The following is a 17,732-nucleotide window of genomic DNA, read 5'->3' on the forward strand; positions in this document are numbered from 1 at the left end:
AAATTAGATCAGCAATTACACAATGAGAGAGAGATAAAACAGCAACTATAAAAGTTACCTTAACATCTTCAGTAAGGAAAATCCTTTCAAATTGTTAACAAGGATGTATGAAAGGAAAATCATGCATGACAAATCTGCTATTGAGGTTGTAACTTAGAATAAGGCACCCCTGTACTGCAGTGTATTTGGAGGGTGCTTGACAATAAAATATTAAAATAAGAGTGCATAGGTTAAGCGAGCGGTTGAGGGTCTGGTAGATGGAGTACAATGTTGGTAAATGTGAGGTCATCCACTTTGGAAGGAAATAAAGAACACATTGTTACTTAAATGGTGAAAGATTGCAGCATGCTATCATGGAGAGGGACTTGGAGTACCTTTGCATGAATCATACAAGATTGGTTTGCAGGTGCAATAGGAAATCAAGAGGAAAATAAAATGCAGCCTTCATTGCTGGGACTAAATTTAAAATCAGGGAGATTCTGCTGCAACTATACAGGGCTGTGTGCAGCTCTGGTATCCTGACTTGAGAAAGGATGTACTGGCTTTGGAGGGGGTGCAGAAGCAGTTCATCAAGTTGATTCTGGAGATGGGAGGTTTAGCCTGTGAGGAGAGTTTGAGTCATCTGGGATTGTACTTGCTGAAATTCAGAAGAATGAGAGAGGATCTTTCTATAAAATTATGAAAGGGATAGAGGCTGAAAAATTGTTTCGATTGGTCGGTGAGATTAGAACCAGGGATTCGAAGGAGTACATGTCATGGAGATGAGGAGGAACTGTGTTTGCCTGAGTGGTGAATCTATGGAATTCTCTGTTGGAAAAGCAATGGAAGCTACCTATTTGAAAAAATTTAAAATGTAGATAGGATGGATGGATAGATTTTTTTGCAAATTGGAGGAATTAAGGGTTATGAAACAGGTAGGGGGAGATGAGTCCAGGCCAAATCAGCCTCGATCTTATTAATTGGCCAAATGGCTTACTTCTGCTAATTTTTTAATGTTCTTATATATACACAAAGATGGCTTGAGGATTGGTTATTGGACAGATTAGGTGAATTTTGGGTTTGGATGTTGTGTTTAGAGCTGGAGGAATACATCAATGATGTTGCCAGACTTGGAGGTATGCAGTTAGGAGGAGAGACTAAGTCTGTTTTCCCTTGATTGGAAGTGATAAAGAGTGGCAATAAATAAGGTTTGTTAAACTATGAAATTACAGACAGGCTGGACTGCATGAAACTATTCTCATTAGAGATGGATAAAACTAAAGGACATACAAAAAGTGCAAGAGTAAGATATTTACAGAGCTGAGTACCTGGCATGCATGGCCTAAGAGTGTGGTGGGTAGTTGCTAACAGCATTTAAAAATTGCGTATGAACACCTCTCCCATAGTCTATGCCTTGGTGATTAAAGCCCTGGAAGATGAGATTAATTATAGATGGATTCCCACTGGTTTGTAAGGATGTGGTGGGCTGAATGGCTCGTTTCCATACTGATATGAATCAGATGTAACAATAGAAATCACGTGGCAGTTCGTGCAATAAAGATATGCGTGGAAACAGTGAATAGGAAAAATCATGGTGAGAAATATAAGTGGAAAAAATGTCAAGTAATCCACTTTGCCAGAAAAATAGAGAATAATTTTTAAATGATGAGGGATTGAAAGGAACTGATATTCAGAAAGAACTGGGTGTTCTTGAACATAAAACAAGAAGTTAACAAGCAAATCAAGTCATGAATTAGGAAGGGAAATGATGTGTTGGCCTTCCCTGCAGAAAGATTTGCGAACAAGAGCAATGACCCAATTATATAGTGTATTGATGAAACCCTACAAGTCTGGCCTATGTAAAAATGGAGTACAGTGAATATTCACCAGATTGATTCTATGGATGGCAAGTATGTTATGTGAAGAGTAATTAAAATGACTGGCCCTATTCTTTCTAAAGGTTCCTTTTATTGTCATGTAATAAAAAAAATATATAATTTACATGATATACTTCCACATTTGTCTGCCATAAGGCAAACAAAGAGTCATCATTGCCTGGCAGACCCAACAATCAGAGAAAGCAAAGCTGGAGTCTCTTCAGAGACATTTCTCATTTGGAAGAACACGAGGCGATCCAATTTATGCGAGTAGATATTTTCCATGACTGGAATAGTGAGAACCAGGGGTTATATTCTGAAAATAAGGAGTCAACCACTCAGGGGAAAAACCAAACTCTTAACCAAGAATTTAGTGAGTCTTTGGAATTTGGAATCAAGAGGACGGCAGACATGGGGTATATTCAAGACAGAAAATAGGTTATTTACATTTCATGGGAATCAAGGAATATGGAGATAGTGCGGGAGGTACATCAAGGTAAAAATTAGCACTGATTGTAATCGACAAAGAGGGCAAAAGGAGGGAAACAGTTTATTCCTGTTTCTTATGATGTGCAAAGTACAAATAAGACATATGCAAAATAACATTTCCAGCCATTTCGTGCTGAAACTGAAATCATGTTAAGTTTTACTATTTTTGGTACACAGACAGCCAATCTGTTTGCTCATAGTTTTGCTATGATCTGATTCCTCCTGCATTGAATTCGCCCATCATTATTGAATGAAGATCTACCGGGACCAATGCCTGAAGAGGGCGCACAAAATCAGTGAACCGGTGCGGACTTGAAAGGCCCACATGGCCTGTTTCCGCTCCGTCAATGGTTAGATGGTTATGTTACATTACATTAAATTCCAAATGCTGCTTTGTTATTCTACATGTAACATTTGTGCAAGAGTGCTTAAACATTTCACATTTTTAAAAACTAATTTTTGCTGTAATGCCTCACATAACAGTCAGGGAACATTATTCTTCCACTTACCACCAACATACTGAGTGGAGTTGATAGCAAGTTCAATGATCGAATCACTGATTTGACTATGGGGTCCACCCTGGGACAACGTGTCATCTGGAGGTCCTGGCAGTGAAATATCAAGGAGTGCCGAGACATTTGGTGGAGAAGTGAACAAAGTGTTAGAGGTTTCACCTGAAGGAGAGGATAGATCATTCTGAGGCGTGTGTTTTTCAATATCTCCCTGTGCAGAAAGAAAAATCTATTTTATTATAGATACATCTAATTTGTGTATGTGTGCATTTGTATACATGCATATATACTTTTAATACAAAATATGTACTTGCACAGTAGTTTTTTTTAAATAAAGATTTTTTTTAAATATTCAGTCACAAGCCATTTAGTCTTACTTCTAAGCTGTTCATAGATGTGTTAATTTAGTAATACAAGAAAATACATGTGATTCATGAGTCCTTGAGCAACCCTCCCCAAGAACAATCTGCAATTCAACAGAATTATGATTTAAGTATACTGCATTTGATGCTCAGTGTGGTTTCCTTTACACTGGAGAAAGCAAACCACAACTGAATGACCATTTTCCACTGCTCCTGCATTCAGTATGCAAGAATGACTCTGCTTCCAATTGCCTGTCACTTTAACCTTGCATTTTTAACCTTTTTGTTTGTAGTCTTTTTTTTTATAAACGAGGCCCAATGTAAGCCAATTTTTAATTTGTAGCATTTCAGATGCAATATCAATTCAACAATTTCAAGAAACTCACTTTCATAAATGAAAACTGCAGATGCTGGTAATCTGAAATACAAACAGAAAGTGCTGGAAACACTCAGCAGGTCAGGAAGTATTTGTGGGAAGAGTAACAAATTTAAACATTCCAGGTTGAAGACTGTCAGAATTGGGAAAGTGGAAACAAGTTAGTTTTAAGAGAGTTGGAGAAGATGAGGCGAGGCCAGGGTTGCTTCAAGGATACACGGTTGATGGTTAAGGAGAGAAGTTAGAGAGAAACTAAGAGAAGCACGTTACCTTAAATTGTTAAATTTAATATCGAGTCTGGAAGATGAGGAGCTATTTCACAAGTGAACATTACTACAAGTGTGACAAAACCTTGCCCATCTATGCATGTTACTGAACTCATTAATTTTGGATAACTTTTGGTTTTGTATTAGAACTTGTCAGTTCTTTTGTAGCATATCCATTTCTGATACTGGTGGAGTTTTTCTCTCTTCATTGACACAGGCAATCTGTCCATTCTCACTCCTCCAAGTTCAATGGTATCAGGCAATTCTTATACTGTGCATAGAATTTAACATTTATGAATCTTCACCAGGCAGTGCTTGAAAGGTAAGTGGTTTCCACTCAGGAAAGTTCTTGTCAGTTTTCAGAGAGAGATTTGTTGCTCGATGGCCACACACAAACTGATTCCATCCGATCAGCCACTTCAGTGTCTTGCCAAAGAAATGTGCCCCATCGGGGTTTTCCAGATAAGAACCTTTATTATTCAGGTTACCACAGAGCTCCTTTTCTGTTTCCCTTATCTCAGACAAAACATTATACAGCCAGACATCTCCTCCTGTATGGACCACAAGGGCTTTGAACAGGCTGAACTAAGAACTCACAACCAGTCTTCAAAATGGGGTTTCAAACAAGCTTCCAAAAGCCACTGCAGAAAACCAGCTCTCTCTCTTTCTCTCTCTGTCACACTCAGAGAAAAAAACCTGTTTGGCTCTGTCTGCTTGTAAAACCACATGACCTTCCTAGAACAGCAAACTGCATTCAAACAGACTGTGGCACCATACCCAATCTTCTGAGTCCATCCATCTGTTGCTTTCCAAAACAATAATCCATTACTCCATAGCATGTCCAATAAACACCTACTTGTGAAGTCCTTCAGTGAAGCAGTTTCCATTGTCTTTACAAAGGCACTGGAGTGTCTGGCTTGAGCAGAGCTCTGGCATTTTAAATGAAATCTGTGTTGTGAAGTGTTTCTATCTTTTTGTGACTAAACTAAAAAAACCCCACAATTTATCTCCTTTAAAACATATCTATATACAATATAAAGTATAACATAATCCATCACACTATCAACAACTTATCATGTGACCACTTGGCACCTCCTACTAAAGATACTTCCTTTGTTTTTTTTTTGTGTACCCCACAATCTTACAGCAATGTAAAATTAACTCATTTTTTCTCTTCTCACTCTCACCTGAAATATAAACTTTGCTTCTCTTTCTACTGATGCTGTCTGACAGGCTGAGATTTTCTCTGATTTTGTGTTCTTAAAGTCTTACTGAGAATTGAGAAACAACCAAACTCAAAGCAATAAGTCAATTATCTTTCACTGTTATGCATTCATTGCAGATATGTTTCAGAACTTGAATAAGCACAGCTACAAGGAAAAGCTTGCAGTGCATAATGACCTGTGTTAATAGTAAATGGCACTCACCCCTGTCAAGGTTGCTGGTGTACTTCCATTCTCATGGTCTGAGGGTAAATTCTGATCTGAGGTCAACATGGAAACATCTTCATTTGACAGAGAAGTCAAATCTTGTGACTCTTCTGTGTCAAGAGCCTGGACTGGGCTGCCTGGAATTATACCTGCTGACTTTGCTGCCATGTCGATTGCACCTGGTTGAAGAGAAATTCTGTATTCATGATACACTTTTACTGAAGCAACAAGGAAATTACTGTTTAAAAAAACCACAAATGCTGGAGAAACTCAGCAGGCTAAACAGTGCCTATATGTAGCAAAGGTGAAGATACATCACCAATATTTCGGGCTTGTGCCTTTCATCAAGGTGTAGGGGGAACATGAGAGATGTCTGAACAAAAGGGGGAAGGGAGTGATGGTGGCGAGGGTGGGAAATGATAGGTGGAGAGGAGGGAGTCTAGGCTAGGTGGAGAGAGAAAGGTAGTAGGAACTGGAATAACTAGTTAAGTGGGGGGGGAAGAAGGGGGATAAAAGGAAGCTGATTAGTGGAATGCAGTGAACTCGATGTTCATCCCCTGTGGTTGGAAGGGGACCAGACAAAAAATGAGATGTTGGTCCTCCAATCTGTGGGTGGTCAAGGTGGGGTAGTGTGAAAGGCCATGGACAGACACGTGACCTTGAGAGCATGATTCAGAATTGAAATGGTTGGCTACAGGGAGGTCAATTTTGTTGCAGACGGAGAGGAGGTGCTGGGTGAAGCAATCTCCTAATCTGCGACCGGTCTCTCCAATGCAGAGAAGGCCACAGAGGGTGCACAGGATGCAGTAAACAAGTTTTTTGGAGATACAGGTGAAGTGTTGCTTCACCTGAAAGGTCTGTTTGGGACCTTGGACCGTGGTGAGGAAGGAAGTGTGGCTGCAGGTATTACACCTCCTACAACCACAGTGGAAGGTGCCAGGGGGTGATGGAGTGGGTTGGGAAGAATGCACAAGGGAGTCATGGAGGGAGTCATCCCTATAGAAGTCTGAGAGGGGAGGAGAAGGAAAAATGTGTCTGGTGGTGGTGTAGTAAGTGCCAGAAATTTCGGTGGATGTGTTGGATACGAAGGCTGGTGGGGTGGTAGGTGAGGATGAGGGGGATTCGGTGTTGATTGTTTCTGGGGATGGGGGGTGGTGGGGGCTAGGGCAGATGAGCAGAGACTGGAGGAGATGCAGGTGAGGGCAGAGTTAATAGTGGTGGAGGGGAAGCCACTTTTGTGGAAGGCAGATATTTCAGAGGCTCTGGACTGGCAGACCTCATCTTGGGAGCAGATGCAGCGAAGATGGGGGAAATTCAGAGAAGGGATGGAGTCCTTGCAAGGGACAGGGTGTGAGGACGAGTAGTCCAGGTAATTGTTGGATTCTCAAAAACCCTAATTTTTAAAAATTTTGGATCAATGAAGACATCCCAAACAAATCAGAAATCCTCATTGATCCAAAATCCAAAAGTGGGGGCATCGGGTTCCTGGGCAGGAGCAGGGCCTCGGTGGGAAGGTGTTGGTGATTGGTGTTAGCCATCATTTTTTTGGTGAGAAAAATTATTTTAATGCTTAAAAAGCCTTCCCTTGGGGGGCGTGGCAAGATGGCGTAGGGAACAGATGTGCCTTCCAGACCTCTCCTGACTCTGATTTATTTTTTGTCTTTAAGTGCCCGTTAAAGTTCTTTTAAAAGTTTATAAATAATAAGGTGTTGGATTAGTGCCTAATGGTTTATATGCAAAAAAAAAGGTAAAAGAAAACATCAACAGACTGTTAAAAAACTACATTTTCTGAAATTGTCTGGGCCTACTTGTTTACAAGAAGCCAGGACTCAGCGTAGAATGGATCCAGAGGAAGACGTACAGAGTTCGGCATTGAAACTCCGTTTTAAGCCGGTGAGGCTCTCTGAAGGTCGCACTCAACAGCTTTCAGAACAAAGGGCTGGACGGGTGCCAGTATTTCACACAATGGCCACTGTGAGTGCTGTTACTGAGACTTTGACAGTTGAATCAGCTGGGGCGCCACCAGCTGGAGAGTTAAAGAGCTGTTATTCGACTGCTACAGTGGTGGCGCTGCAAAATGCATCTTCAATTACAACGGTTTTTCCAGACATCGATTCAGTGAAGATGATTAAAGAGATTTGGCTTAAAGATAACCCGATCTTCAGTCTCCTGGCATTGCTGGGGGGACTTTGAGAGGGATTTTTATACAAAGTCAAACTGCTAGAAAAGATACTAAATTAAGGGAAGGGACAGAAGATCCCGTGGTCTCTAAGGAACAGCAAGACCCCATTATGCCTGAATCTACTTCTGTTGAAATGTCTGTTAAGGATCTTGAAGATAAGATATATTCTATATCGAGTCACTTAGCTAATTTTGTGAACCTGTTTATTTCCAAGATTAATGCGATGGCGGAAGTCATTAATGGAGCTTTTAAGCTTGAGACCATTGAAAGATTTGAAATGTGTGATCAAGGTTTAGTCGATGCACAGGATCAACTGCAAGATGAAAATAGAATAATTGAAACATTGCAGATCCAAAATAAAAATTTAGGAAAAAAGGTTGATTATTTGGAGAATCAATCTAGACGGAACAACGTGAAAATTGTTGGTTTGCCAGAAGGCATAGAAGGACCAGATCCAAGAAAATGTTTTACTGAATGGATTCCACGAGTGTTAGGACAGGATAAATTCCCTGAAGGTTTAATACTGGAACGTGCTTATAGAGTTTTAAGAAGAAAATCTTTTTCAGGACAGAATCCAAGATCTGTTTTGATCCGTTGTTTAAACTATTGTGACAGAGAGACAATTTTACGTACGGCTATTAGAAATGCCCAGCAAAATAGATCTCCTTTGATGGTTCAGAATAATCCTGTTTTCTTCTATCAAGATTTGAGTCAAGAAATTATGTTTCAACGACGCGAATTTAATTCTGTGAAAGAACGGTTGTGGAAAAAAAGACATAAGGCAACATTCAGGTATTCTGCGGTACTGAAGATGAAATTAGCCAAAGTTCTTTGACAATTCTAAAGAGGTTATGGACTTTGCTCAGTCTCTACCAATCATGCAGTTTCAGGAACGATGTAGTCCTTCAAGGTCTCCAAAGAGAGTAGAGATGTAAGGTGGGATCCAGTTTTTTTAAAAGAAATGGAAGCAATGGTGACCCAAGTGGTAACGTTGATTTAAAAAAATAAATCTTTTATCTTTTTTTTTGAGAAGAGTTTAAATAGTTTAAATAATGATGATAGTTTAATGAAATGGGAGTTAGGAGAGGGAACTGGGTGGGCACTAGTTTCCAGAAGTCATCAGCTACCTGTGAGTTATCTCACACCCAATATTTTGGGGGAGTTACCGCTTTGGGCAGTTTAAACAGGAGGAGGTAGTTGTGACCTCCGACCTGTTTTTTTTTCTTTTTAATTTTTGGAATAAGAAGTGAAGGTTTTTTTAAAATTATTTTTTAAAAATAAATATTTTTTTAAAAAACTCTTTGTTTTCTGATTGTAATTGAGAGGGAATTAGGAGGTTTTTTTTCTTTTTTTTTGGGGGGGGGTTTCTCTTTTTTCTTTTTTAAGAGGATGATGTCACAGAAGATAATAAGTCAAAAATTGAGGATGTTGAATTAGATGAAGAGGAAGATGAGGGGAAAGGTGATAAGAAAAAGAAGAAAATTAAGTACAAATGCATTGAGGGAGAAGAGTTTAATAAAATTAAGTTAATTTCGATAAAGAATTTTGAAGATGTTATAAATGAAGAATATGGAGAATTTTATAAGAGTTTGAACTTTTTTTTTCTTTTTTTTATATAAGGGGAGGGGAAGGGAATAAAAAGTTTATCTGATTGTTTTTCTAAGGGATGTTTTTGTTCTCTCGATGAATTATAAAGGAAACTTGGTATTAATGGAAATTCTGTATTTATGTATTATTAATTATGATTTTTTGTACAACAGATATGTGGTTGATATATGATTTTAATATTTGAACTTAGTTTTAAAGTGGATTTCATTTGTTAAATACATGTATTATGTTTGATTTAAATATATGTTTAAGGGTATTATTTTAGTATTGATTTTTTTTTGTTGTTAGTAATTTTTTTTGTTGTTAAGTTTTATCCTTTTTTTGTAAGTGGGGTTTTTTATATTTTATTTACAACATTGTTAATTAATTCTTCACTCTTTATTTTGGGGGAGGGTTGGACTAATTTTAAATTAGATGATTAATGTTGTTATAATTATTGGGGGGGTTAATTTGTGTAGTTTAATGATGTAGTTTAATGATCTTATTTTTTATTATTTCTTTAAATGTAATTTTTATTTTATTCATGTCATAAAATTTTAAATAAAGTTTAAAAAAAAGCCTTCCCTTGTTGTTTGTTGTTTAAACACTGTCACAAGAGATTTGCTGTTGCTATTGGGCTGTTTTTAAAAATTGACCAGTTCTCCAAAAAAAGTTTATCTGAAATAGGCCCAATCCGGATAATTGGAGTTATACTGTAACAGGTAAAGTAAGGGAAAGGTATATATAAAGATGATGTCACAATTGATAAATGGGTACATAATGTAGCTGTAACGCTGTAGAAATCAGTATTAAAAATGCTGTTTTCCACCCCAAAACCAAAGATAGCATCAAATCTTACATTTTTTAAATATTAAACTTTTAGCTTCTAATATAAAACTCCATAAATTACTGAGACATGAAGATGAAATAGTCGGATAAAAATTTCCCAATATCAGATGTTCAAAAATCACCGCATCGAGCCATTTAAATAACAGCCAAGTCAGGGTCATCCATGCAAGTGCAGTCATATGTCCGACTGAAAGATTCAGAGCTTGAAAACTGTCAGTTTATCCTGCCTAGATTCCAAATAGTCTAGTAATTAAACCAAATTTTGCTGAGATTTTGGGCCTGTGCCACATTCAAAAGGGGATTTGATGTGACCTTCATGCCGAAGGATCAAGGGGTATGGAGTAAAAGCAGGAATAGGGTACTGTTGTCATATAATCAGTTCTGGTCATTGAATGGTTGTGTAGGTTTGAAGGGCTGAATGGCAGTGTAGACTTGAAGGGCTGAATAGCTGATTCCTGCACCTATTTAAAAAAAATATTAGACCTGGCACAAGATCAAAGATGCCATTAATTACTATACAGATAACATAGCTGTCGATAAGGAAGAAAAACAGAAGGTTGTTCTTTTAAGATAATTTCCCTTTTTTAAAAAAATGATTTTTGTGTTTTAAATTAAATTTACCAATTTTGCTTTTAAAATCTTAATTATTTTATTAAATTTTACTTGCTTTTAAATGTCTGACTATCAAAGCTGTTTAAAAACTATTAGAAAAATAAAATCATACAGCTTTTACAGTTGGCAATGTTGGGGGCCAAGCTTTTGCTGGCTGTCAAAAGTTTTCAGACTGCATCAGGGGCAGGGCTTCATCTGCCAAAGGAAGATCCACTCAAATCACACCACTAGAGTCCAGGATACTTTTCTTCAGTAGGATTTCCTTCCACATCCAAAACTGGCAACTCTGGAGCAGTTGATAGCAATTCTCAATGGCCTTAAAGTACTACCCAAAATGAACAGAAAATGGTGGAAATAGCAGCCCAGGCAGTTTCTGGAGTGAGATAAACCAAATTAAATACATCAAGTCTGATTAAATGTCATGGATTTCAAAAGTCACCTTTGGCATTTCTCCACAAATGCTATTACCACTTTTTTTAAATAAAAGATTCTTACTGTGGATGGGAGACATGGGTCAGCAATATTTAATCCAGTATTTCTTAAATCATGATAAAATTAAGACAGGTTTTAGCAGTCCTAGGTGATCAATGGTGAAGGTGTACATTATTTCAACATTTAGTCTCCTCAGTAAAGAAAGTTCATCTTCAATTCTGTTCAGTCCATACATCATGTATCAAAGGAAAGAGAATGTTAGGCTGAGAGAAAATCTTTGGCTTGGCTTTGCGGACGAAGATTTATGGAGGGGGTAAAAGTCCACGTCAGTTGCAGGCTCGTTTGTGGCTGACAAGTCCAATGCGGGACAGGCAGACACATCTGAAATTAATGTCAATTAAAAAAAATTGACTTTGAAATCATTGCAACTTACTGGACAATTGAGTGGTGGATGCTGGAATGGCTTTTGGAACAATTGGGCGAGCTACAGGAGGTTTGGAAAGAGACGACTGAAGAGGACGGAATAAACCTGTACCTAGGAGTGAAGGAGATACACAGTTAAGTAGCCATGTTTGAAAAATTATATTGTGCTATTAACATTAATTGAAGAACATGACATGGTTTAGGTGGTATTCAGCACAGTAAGCACTGTTCTACGAGTTCATCTCCTAGAGTTGATACCAAATGTTGTTCAAACTAAGACAATGACTAGTGAAGGGATGAAAATTAGTGGAAGAAACACAGATTTGGACCAGTAGCCTTAGCAATGGGTTGGCTCTTTTCAGCACTTGATTTTTATCTGACGCTCAATACTGAACACACTCTTGCAACGGAAAGAGATCACGTCATCAAAATATGCAGCTACATCAACAAAAATGTAGTTTATTTTTAGTATTTTTGACCAATGGCATTTCAGTAGTTGTAAATGGAATGCAAACATTGGTCAAAAATCAAAATTATCCAGTAATTACAACTGCAGTGAATTTAAAGGAGGATTGCAGGAAGACACCTTTGGATTTGGTCACAGCAAATGGTGTGGTTGGAAAATATTTCACTTTTGAAGTTCATTTCAAACAAATGGAAAATTGTGCCAAAATAAATGAATGCAAAGGGATTCTTTGATACAGCTACTTAATTACAACAATCTCAAGTAGAGCAGTTATAAAAATTATAAAATGTGAGCAAAGTCCAAAGAACCATCATGTCATTGATCGGAATTATTACAGATACCTGTGGCAGAATTGGACAAAATGGAAAAGGAACAAACATGCTGAGAGGAGTTTCCAGTTGGTCGTGGCAACAGTGTTCTCTGAAAAAAAAAACCATGAAAGTTTCAATCAGCAAAAGAAAATCCAAAATCTTCAGTTTAAACAATGCACTTCTTTTATTATGAAATTATATTCAAAAAGTAGAAAACTAAAACGTAATTCTTTAAATGGTATTTACTCCCTAGAACTGGGAATTTTTCTCCACGGATCTTGATTGACCTGCTGTGAGTTTCCAGCATTTTTTTTTCTTTTAGGTTTTTAATATTTGCAGTGTCATTGTGTTTCAATTACTCTCTAAACCTTCCCCTCCTCACTCATCATTTCCTCATCTACTTTTCAGAAAGAGCTACAGAACTTCTGTGACCGTGCATTAAAATGGTCTCAGCCTCTACCCAGTTGACCAAACCAAATTGCAGTTGAGGCCATAAATTTTGACTCTTTAGTACCCATGTAAAATAATTCTGCACCAGAGGGCAATAAATTAAAAAAAAACAGCCTTTTTCCTTCTCATCTTATCATTAATGAATTTTTAATTCAATGCAGAAGAAATTATATAACCAATCATTCAGAAATGTCAAAACTTATAATGAAGTTAATTTTTATACCCAAATACAAATACCAGGCAAGAGAAAGGAGCAGCCATTCCATGCGACTAATGTTTCATAGATGGCAATAAGATTAAACTAGATAACCTGTTGATCTGGTAATAATTGTTGAATGAAAACAAGTCAGGACATTGGTGATTGTAATGCTCCTCCATATTGATGAAATAGATAGTTATGTGTCCACCTGAACCACAGTAACAAAATAGATAGTTATGTGTCCACCTGAACCACAGTAACAAAATAGATAGTTATGTGTCCACCTGAACCACAGTAACAAAATAGATAGTTGTGTGTCCACCTGAACCACAGTAACAAAATAGATAGTTGTGTGTCCACCTGAACCACAGTAACAAAATAGATAGTTGTGTGTCCACCTGAACCACAGTAACAAAATAGATAGTTATGTGTCCACCTGAACCACAGTAACAAAGCAGCACACCCTCAATACTGCACTGGAAGATTAAACTTCCAACATTTTTCACCTAGAAGACAGAGACCAACTGAGTCAATGGATACTTTTAAATGTTCAAAGGCTACTTATATTAAAGCTAGAAATACCAATAGGAACTTGAATACATTTTAGTAAAATCAATCCATGTTTAGACCATGTCCACTTCAATTCGCCTAACAAAATAAGGCACAATTTCCGCTGTAATACTCATCTAACACGTTAATACAGAAACAAGGTAAAAAATTTAGCACTGGAAAGAAAAAATACGTTAAGTTCTCAACACAGCTTTACCTGAACTACCAGCGGCTTGCGTGGACGATTATTTCGTAATTTCCTCGTCTTGGGCAGGAAGATGTCTGGCTGCCTCTGAAATACCGACAGGAATGTGATCAACAAAGGGAACTAGATTCCCAGGCACACGCGTTAGATGTACTTCATAATCACTGAGAAACGTCACCTATTAAGTTTTTAAAAGCTTGTCATAAAACAGACAATTGTTTAAATTGGGATTACATTTGTCATAAAAATAATAATACAAGATGGATATGATGTAATTTATGTAATGGCTTTCAAGTACCCAGGACACATTAAAAGTGCTTTATGGACAATTAATTACATTAGAAATACAAATCCAACTCTTAGGCCGGATTCTGACTTGGAAGCATTCAGTCACAATCTTGCAGATGGTAGCTTCGCACAATTGGCTTCTCAGCCAAGCACATTCACCAAGTGTCCAATCCTGTATCAGTCAAGGACAGCAACAACCTATTTTTCTCTTTTTAAGCACACACACGTACCCACCCACTAGCATGCAGGACCCTCAAGCAGAATACAATAGATGATTAGTTTATTTATGTGGTAATCCTGACTGAATTATTCATACAAACCATTAACATTCACATTTTTTGTGAAAAACTGTAGATTGCTGCCAACAAACTCATTAATAACATGCAAGCTAGTTGCTTTATAGAATTTCAAAATAAGCTATTAAACACTCAAATGAACAAAATTATTCCAATATTTGTCTGTGTGTTGATATACTTCAGTTATATTCCTAGAGAAGTTAATAGTGGCCAATTTAATTGAAATTGAAAAATTCAAATCCATTAATTTAAAAATATTCTACACCGGACACCATTATTTAGCAATGAAGGCAATTCATCGGATTTCACGAGTCACAACTTACACAAAACTGTTCAGTAACGCTGTGACCATTTGTAACAGTGTCATATTTAAGAATCTACAGATTAATGTATCCATTATATTCACACCCTTCAATACTCCGCCAATATTGTCTCTTCCACATTATCAATCACAAGTTCAACTTACGCTGAAAGTATCCAATTGCTGTCGGAATGTCAGCTCACTCTCTTTGCTGGGTGAATACAGCTTGTTATGCCTGCTGTTAGGAGGCAAAATTGTAGGAACTGCAAATACTCCACTATCTGCATCGCTGCTTGGCTTTCCTGAGGTGCTCGATGAGTACGGCACCATCAATGTTTTCTGTGCATTGCGCATTCCTAAACAAAAGTAATTAATAATTTCTATGTAGAAATTGACTCATTTTGATTTGCATGATTCAAATACTTTTTCTACACAGCGTTAATCAATTAGCACAATTTTGCATCCATCAGTTATTTTGTTGATGATTTTGCAATCAACTTAATGTGCATGAGCACCCATTGTTTGTAGACTTCTGTAGTCCAAAATACTCACTAATGATCAACAAGTTACCAAGCAGAAAATAATAGGTGTTTATAATTTAGGACAAACATTCCAAATATTTGGTGATTTACATTTGATAATACTGATGATGAATCCATCAGTTATTTTGCTGTGACTGGGTGTGGTCCGATGGGATGGCATTGGTTGCATTTGACTTGTTCTTGGGGTAAACAGGACAAAGCAGAAACATTTTCCACATTGTCAGATACATGTCAATATTGTTCACATGCAGGACCAGGTCAAAGATCTTGTCATTCTGGAATGTTGGTCTTCAGCACTAAAGACAAGATGCTCTCATGCTCAGTGGCCAATGAATTCAGTCATTTTAGATATCAATTTCAGTGAACTGAATTAATTTCTGATTAGGGCATCAAAATTGGTCTTCTGTTGGCTAATTAAGCCAACATAAATAATGCAGTTCATCCTATATTTTTTGTCTAACATTTGAAGAAACAGACGTACTGGTAAATTATTAAAAAAAAATAAATAAAAATCGCCAATATTATCCCATGTGGATGCAGTTTTCACAATTATGATCGATTTATTTACGACTATTTTCAGATTCAGAATTTATTGTCAGGAACAATAATGAAAAGGAGAAATTTCTTATTGCTGCCATTATTTTACAATATTCACTTTATAATTTTGAACATTGTTGAGGTGCTTAATATTCCTCTAAACATTACTGTCAATTGTTCAGTGAAAGCATAGAAGAATGCTGAATTTCTTAGTTCTATCATGACCTGCTCATTTTTAGTTCTGTTTATACCACTGCGCATATCAATTGCTGTCCATTTCCCAACGTCATTAAATTTATTTGAAAGGTACTGCTTATACAATTTTGCTCTCAAAATGTTGCCTTGATCAAGGAGCTAATTGTTGAATTACAGAGGAGAGGCTGAGGAATCTAGAATCTGTCTGCATTGATGGGAAGGAGGTGGAGAGCACCAGAACCATCAAGTTCTTTGAAGACCTTTCTGGGAGTCAGCACATTGAGGCAACCGTGAAGAAGGCATACTAACACCTCTACTGTCTAAGGTGTCCAAGGAGATTTCTCATGTCATCAGATACTCCATTAAGCTTCTATAGGTGCACAATGGAAAGTATACTGACCAGTTGTATCACAGCCTGGTTGGGTAATACAAGTGCCCAAAAATGCAAAAGGCAGCAAACAGAGCCAATTCCATTACAGGTTCTGATCTCTGATCTATTGATCTATTGCAGACATTTACATTAAGCAGCTGCCTCAAGAAGGCAGCTAATACTATGAAAGATCCTGATCATCCTTGTCACAACCTTTTCTCATTGCAACTGTCAGGCAGAAGGTACAAAGGCCAGAAAACCAGCACAAGGTTCAAGAACAGTTTCTTTCCAATAACCATCAAACTCTTGAACTTCACCTAGGATTACTGTGAACGTTTAGTTATCTTATACATTTATTGTCTCTTAATTTAATTAAATTAGTGAATTATTATAATTAAAAAAAAATAAACAAGTACCTCCTCAGCTGCAGCAAGCAAGAATTTGGGTATAAGTACATCGTACAGTGTACATGTCAAAGACATCACAACACATTTTTACTGCAAATATTGCTTTAGAATACAAGATTAAAGACAAGAAAAAATAAAATCTTGTCATGACATATCATTTACTGGATCAGAATTCTTACAGGTCTGAACAAAATGTACAATACAAGACCTTTCAGTCATGTTCATTTACAAGTGCTGTTAAAATTTAGGTTAAACAAGTGGAGATTAAAGAAAAAAATTACAACCTGGACAGAAAATAAACCACCATTTTAATTAAAAATATTTAAAAGATTTTTTTTACCACGATTGTATAAAACTCTACCAATTTTACTTGAATCAATTAGCTCAAAGTATTATTGAAAAAGAAATAACTCAAATATACAGTAGTCCAATTAGTAGACCTATTTTCTCCCTGCTTCAGCAACCAAGGTTCAGTTCTGACCTCTGATGCTATCCGTGTGGAGTCTGCACATTCTCCCTTTCACCATTCCTTGGACAGTGCACTAACCTGAAGCATTGGTCGGATTAATCGTTTTGTTAGTTCGAATTGCTGGAGTATTTCGGACACAACCAGGACTACGTGCAAGAGTAATCACTTTTCCTGGTGGAGAGTGCATCTGGTCTTCATGGTTTGACTTCATTGGAGATGCTGCCACAGAACTAGAATCTAGACTCTAAATATTAGAAGAGACATACATGAGAGAGCAGAAGTTAATTCTTGCAAAACTTTATTTAAAAAATGGTGGCGCTGCTTGAACTGCCATAACAGCAGTGCTGCCATTGGTGTCGACCTGGAAGGGTGGGGACTACCCCACAGAGTCCTCCTGCCCAGTCTCAATGTCATCGGCTGATAAAGGAGTTAACCATTTACGGAGCGGAAACAGTCCATGTTGGCCTTTCGAGTCCGCACCGGTTCACTATGTGTGTGTGCAAATTCAAGAAATGTTCTTTGGTTCACAGTTCAATCTCACTTCTCCTTCTTCCAAGTTCTCTGGTTGCAGGGATGTTGTTTTTTTTAAAAATCCTGCAACTGCATGGTCTGTGACCAAGATGGCTGTCCCTGTGCTGGGTAGCTACCACGAGGAATTGCAGACCAGCAGATAGTACCAGAAACAGGGAGAACACTCGCGTTGAAAAGGAGAAGCATAGGAGACAATCCTACAGAACGGTGATCATGGAAGCGACAGGCTCAGCAGCCGAC

General features: G+C 37.5%; 1 protein-coding gene across 6 annotated transcripts in view; it reads right to left on the reverse strand.

The window, feature by feature from the left end:
- Positions 1-17,732, reverse strand: part of cramp1 (cramped chromatin regulator homolog 1) — a 71,567-nt gene that overhangs the window by 13,132 nt on the left and 40,703 nt on the right. For all 6 annotated transcript variants that reach the window (XM_069905950.1, XM_069905952.1, XM_069905951.1 and 3 more), the window contains exons 11-17: positions 17,040-17,205; positions 14,607-14,797; positions 13,569-13,643; positions 12,184-12,262; positions 11,387-11,488; positions 5,289-5,470; positions 2,855-3,068 (exon numbers count right to left, since the gene is read on the reverse strand). In XM_069905950.1, coding sequence (XP_069762051.1) covers positions 2,855-3,068; positions 5,289-5,470; positions 11,387-11,488; positions 12,184-12,262; positions 13,569-13,643; positions 14,607-14,797; positions 17,040-17,205 — 1,009 coding nt within the window. The remainder of the gene's footprint in view (positions 1-2,854; positions 3,069-5,288; positions 5,471-11,386; positions 11,489-12,183; positions 12,263-13,568; positions 13,644-14,606; positions 14,798-17,039; positions 17,206-17,732) is intronic.

This window comes from Narcine bancroftii, chromosome 12 (assembly GCF_036971445.1).
Source record: "Narcine bancroftii isolate sNarBan1 chromosome 12, sNarBan1.hap1, whole genome shotgun sequence".
In the NCBI taxonomy this organism is placed as follows: Eukaryota; Metazoa; Chordata; class Chondrichthyes; order Torpediniformes; family Narcinidae; genus Narcine; species Narcine bancroftii.